The 5507-nt window shown below is 45.8% G+C and overlaps 1 protein-coding gene across 1 annotated transcript; it reads right to left on the bottom strand.

Annotated features, from left to right (window-relative positions):
• Nucleotides 1–2444: 2444 nt before the first annotated feature.
• LOC130621266 (uncharacterized) lies at nt 2445–3128 on the bottom strand. Its single transcript, XM_057436572.1, has one exon. It carries the CDS (start codon nt 3126–3128, stop codon nt 2445–2447), a length of 684 nt encoding a protein of 227 aa, XP_057292555.1.
• Between the last annotated feature and the right edge of the window lie 2379 nt (nt 3129–5507).

The raw sequence follows: 5507 nt of genomic DNA on the forward strand, positions 1-5507 counted from the left end.
CCATTATTTCTATATCTCAGTGAGATATAGAAATAATGGAAGAGAAGTGTTGTTTTAAATGCTTAAAATCCCTCCCATTGAACCGGTTCAAAGCAAAGGGTAAAGGTCTGACAAAAACATGCATTCACTGCCTTGATCTTGGTAGGATTTCAAAAGGCCACGCCAAACGCCGCATTTACATGCAGCCCCTACACGAGTTAATAATCATCCTGCAGGACCATATTCAGGCACAATTCTCAGGAGGCTATACCTGGGAAAATTTCGAGAGGCACGTAAATAACAAGGTACGATTCAGGTACGACGAAACATTTAATAGTCCAACGCTTGCCGAGGTCACCAATGCATTACGACGGGCACAGCACGCAATAGTAAATGAACGTGTTATGCTTTAGGACATGCAAGGAGATTTTACCGCCGCACAAGTTTAAAATTAGGAGTAATGGTCGGACTAAGACCTTTATAGGTTGCCTGGCTAAAGCGAAGGAGAGACGGGCTGTAGCAAATAGAGATATCGAGGACGTTGAACACGGGTTGGATCCTCTTGCTGTCGATGCGGAAATTCGAGGCGTTCAACAGAATGAGAATTACCTCATCCTGTATGACCTACTCACATACAGGATTATAAATCAATTTACCAGAATTATTGGGAATAGCCCGGAGAAGGCAAGGCTCGTTGAGAGGTACCGCAACACCTTGCGGTGCCTACAAAATAAATTAATATATATTCAACCACCCCTCGAATATAAGGCTCGGGGGACTAAGCTCTGCCTTGCCTGTCAGCGGTCCCTGGAGAACTGGCATGGGGGTGTATGGATTTGTGGGGCATGTGCCGGGGTATATCCCAAAATTCACGATCGAAAGTGGAGCAACTATTAGTAAATGGACATTGTGGGTGACCCCCACACAGCAATCTTTACAGGTTCGACGTCATGTGGCAAGACACAACGTGTATTGGATCTACTGGAAAATGAGTATAGGAAGCACTTCCACAATATTGTCATACCGTGCCCTACCCTGAAATGGAATAAGACATACCTCGAAAGGGCCTCATTATGGAGGGATAACTATGTATTTATGATAGACCCCGGGAATGAGTTTTTTGAATGGATATCGAAACTATCCTCATTGCTAGCAGGGGAGAAGAGTCTTTTCGTTATTGATGACATGATATCTGACGAGAGCCTCAATAAAAAAGGCAGCCCTTGCTTAAATTGGCTATTTCGGAAAGGCTCTTAACCCAGTCGTATACTGCCTTGCCCAAGAATTTGAGGAGGCAGAAGAAGGTCCTATTTTTATGGTATCCACATGAAAAGAGTGACATGAAGATGATCGACGAAGAGACGAACCACCACAGCGAAACCTCCGCCCAAGCATCGGTTTATAGAAAATGTCTTCACAACTCGTCTTATTCAACGCAACACCTGCAGGAGCCATTGAGACCTTATTTAATAAACAAAATCAGCCTCTATTCAAACATGCAGACCTTAAGAGATTCCTGTGTATTCCAAATGCTAGGCAGTATGGACTTGATCGCAATATGACAATATCAAGGGGAGAAATAGAGGGTATAACAACTGTAGTTGGTGACTACAGTTGTTCAGATTCCTCGGAAGGAGTTAAAAAACGGCATGAGATATTCGTCACGTTAGATGGGGCGTTGGAAATTGCCGTCAGATTGAGAAAGCCGGGAAGGGGGTGGAAAAATTACAGGATAAACTCAAGGAGCAGCGTCAAGCCCTTGAGGATAAGGATAATGCCCTAGTTTTCCTCAATGATGAAATTGAGGACAGGGATAGCCAAGTCATGGTATTGGGGATGAAATTGAGGAGCTGAAGCAATGTGCCCTGCCCCACCTCGAAGATCCCGGGAAGGATAACAGTTTGGTGATTATACAAAAGAACAACGATGATCCCTTCCAATACCTGGCCATCTGTGGTCAACAGGGGTATGTGGCCCAAAAAATACGAAATAAGCTTGTTGATTACCCCAAGGGTGAGATCGTGGTGCTGGCAGAGACCCCTAATGCTATAGTCCATTACAACTGGCTGCGGGAACGTGGATGTATTGAAGTAAACCCGGAGAGGGTTAGACATTTTAGGCTTAGAGAACACTATACGCATGAACGTCTCTTAGAACTCGCGGAAGAGGCGCGATTATTACTACCGGCAGGTAGTAAAAATTGAGGGTGTTTACCACTCTTTAACATGTTCTGGAGGCACTTCGACATCCTCTGGTATCAGCATCAACTCTTCCGATACAAAACTCCTTTCAGTACCATCCTTCAAATAGTACAGAACACGACTACCCGTCACAATACCATCCAACCTATACATCTTTTTACTCCAGAAAGCATCGGTTGCACGTCGTCTCGCATCACCGTGCTCCTCCCTGGGTTATAGCAGATACAAGTGCAGCCCATCCTCGGGCAGGGGTTTCTCTTCTGGTTATTCTTCACTTTTTGCGAGTGGTACATCATCCAGTTTGATCGCTTTGTTAGGTTTCATACCAATCATAGCTGTCTTGGTATTATTGAGACCTTTCACGATGGTATACAGATGCTTGACCCAAAGATAATTCCTGGGCATCCTGATGTTTGAATAGCCTTTCCGCAAGTACCTTGTTGTAAGACTCCACGAAAGCCGTGAATGTATGGTGATACTTTGTGGTTGCCCGCCTAATTTCAACACCTCAAGTAGTTTGGTTACGTCCGATTTAAATTCAGAGCCATTATCGCATTGGGAGGTTTTGGGGTAGTGTAAGGGTCCGGCTTTGTAGATATCTTTGATCATGTCGGCGACCTCGCTGGCTTTCTTTGTGCGCAACGGCCTTGCCACTTTGTAACGCGAGGCTACGTCAATGCCTATCAGAATGTACTTGTACGTATTACCATATAGTTTGTCATGTGGCATATAAAACAGATCGAATTGGTGCATTTCATTTGGTGTCGTAATGGTAAAATGGGGGTAGTCAATACGTTTCGGCCAATGAATTACTAGCTTTTTCGGGAGACCACTCTCCTTCGCAAGTAATTTAATAGCTTTCCGTCCGATCCACAGATGTTCCGGGGTGTAGTAAATTTGACCTAATTTCTCCGGCTCCTCTTCGGTAACAACGTGCGTTTTTGACATGTCAAACGCTCCTATAGGTATTTGTAGACTACAAAGCCTAGCAGGGATAAGGAGCCAAGGACTAATGTGAGTTCCCCGTCCTGTTGCTGCTTCGAGGGTACATAAAAGTCCTTCAACTGAGGAGCATTTTTTTGCGATGCGATGAAGTATTGGAACATGTCGTTGTCCAATCCCCTTAGACTCTTACCCGCTTTTAGCTGCATCTCCCTTTGCTTCGCGAACCAATCGAGCTTGGCCTGCCGGTCCCTTATCCATTGGGCCTGGGCTTCATTTAACTTTTCTATGGCTTGATCTTGCCGTTTACGTTCAGCTTCCCCATGCCCCGCAATTTTAGAAAATAGATAATTTGATCCGCTGAACGCTAATGCGTTGATTGCTGCCCCGGCGACGATTACAGCGATCGTGGCCATGTCTCTTTATTCTGAGACGAGACGGTTGCCTTTTGATATGTTCTCGCTTGCCCACATAGGTTGGGTATTGGTGTAATGCAATCTCCTACCAACCTCAACAAGCGAAGGATCATCCCCATTTTCTCGGTACCTGAGCGGTATCTTATGATCAATGTGCCACCCCTTACCATAATTGTCCCATGTCATCCCATCGGAAAACCGGGCTTCGATATGAGCCCTCAGTGTAGCAATATCGCAACCTAGGTACTCTTGAGAGCTGAGCTCCTTGTTTCCCTTTAGAACCTTGTGGGCTCGGCCGCGTACATTATGGGCGAGATGCCTGGCAGGCTCATGAATTTGACAGGTGGATCTCAGTTTTTCATGGTCGCAATACTGACTCCCCTGCAATCCTTACAAAAAGCCCTCCGCCTTTCATGTTTGCAAATCTAACCCCCCGCAGCCTTTACACTGATCTCTCCGCCTACCATGCTTGCAAATGCTTCCACCCCCGCACTCTCTACATTGGGATCTCTGTCTTTGATGTTTGCAAATCTGGCTTCCCTTATAGTCTTTGCATTTAGACCTTTCCTTTGATGCGGGCACCTATTACGATCCGTTGACGCCTTCGCTTTATCCAGGCAGCATATGCACATTTTTGTAGTTTGACCATTACGCTTGATCCTAAAATTTTCAAAAGATAAAAGGTGTTTACATCTCGGACACTTACATTTTCCTTCCATGTTGACTCGTTTTGCCCTCAACACGAGTTTTTGGTCACTAGTGCTCTACGGAGTGGAAGCGGCCATCGAGTGTATTCAGCTGGCCGTCTTGAAGAAAATACACGTAAGCCATGAAATCTCCGGTTCCGTCTGCTTTCTTTGTGATATGTAGGGTAATACCATCAGACAGACGTTGTAGAGGCCTTCCACTACCATATAGGGTATGATCGGGAGACGCCCGAAAGTCTACAAACAGGGCATACCTTTCGTTGAAAAATTGCCCGATGGTCACGTTCGAGTCATGACTAACAAAGAGGTTCACAATCTGTGTGAGGTAGTCTTTGGGGAGCATAGCATGAGAGTACAACTCATTAGGCTCTCCCTCGACGGTGACGCTAATCTTTTTTAATTTTTGGGTTGTAAAAGACCTCGTTAACGCCGGCGTAAGCCTTCACTTTTCCTGGGTCTATGAAGAGTAGCCAGATACCCTTAAACGACTTCGAGGGGGTGTCAGTTTGGAGGTTATAACTTGTGTCTGATTTTTTCATAGTGATAACCTTGCTACGGAGTATCCTTTCGTATGGCAGGGCCAATGTTGCATACCTCGACATCATGGCGCTCGCGAGACCTTCGTGACTGAGCTTGTCAAATTCAAGACTAATGTTGCTTATCCCATAGGTGGCATCGGCTGCCTTGGCTGCCGTGGACCCCGAGGCCGCTGTCCCAGCATCTTTGATGACGTCACCGTAGGACGTGAAATGTATAACGAATTGTAGCCTGTCGTACAGGCCCGCTGCATAAAAGGGTAGGTCCTTCGTCAGTTTAAACATCTTGCCTAGTGGTATGCAAAAGGTGTTACCATACGCGGCAACAATCGCCTTTTCTTCATCGCTACCTACATGATCACTAGCTTTGACCTGCAGGGCCCTGATGGTCCCGTCGTTGGGGTTAATGCCCTCTAAAACAAGGTTGTTGTCCCTATCAAATTTCGGCAGCCACAAGTCCCGGTACACTGCCAGGGTATTGTAATCCGATATGTTCTGTATCTCGTTGCCGTTCAAGGTAATACGTAGGTTTCGTACCAGGATTTTACCAATGTTACTGACAATGGTACGTTTCGTGTTGGTCCCCGTCAGCGTCAGGTCAAATAAGAGTTTGATGGACCCTGGAAAGATGACATCATTCCCGGACATATTAGGCATATCCACATGCAGGTCCTCGTTCTGGTTGATGGTTGAAGGTATGTGACTTATCTGAAGCCTTTGTTTTCG

This window comes from Hydractinia symbiolongicarpus, chromosome 12 (assembly GCF_029227915.1).
Source record: "Hydractinia symbiolongicarpus strain clone_291-10 chromosome 12, HSymV2.1, whole genome shotgun sequence".
Lineage (NCBI taxonomy): Eukaryota > Metazoa > Cnidaria > Hydrozoa > Anthoathecata > Hydractiniidae > Hydractinia > Hydractinia symbiolongicarpus.

Excerpts from the sequence above, each read along its gene's own strand:
- LOC130621266 (XM_057436572.1), bottom strand. The coding sequence starts at position 3,128 with ATGTCAAAAACGCACGTTGTTACCGAAGAGGAGCCGGAGAAATTAGGT.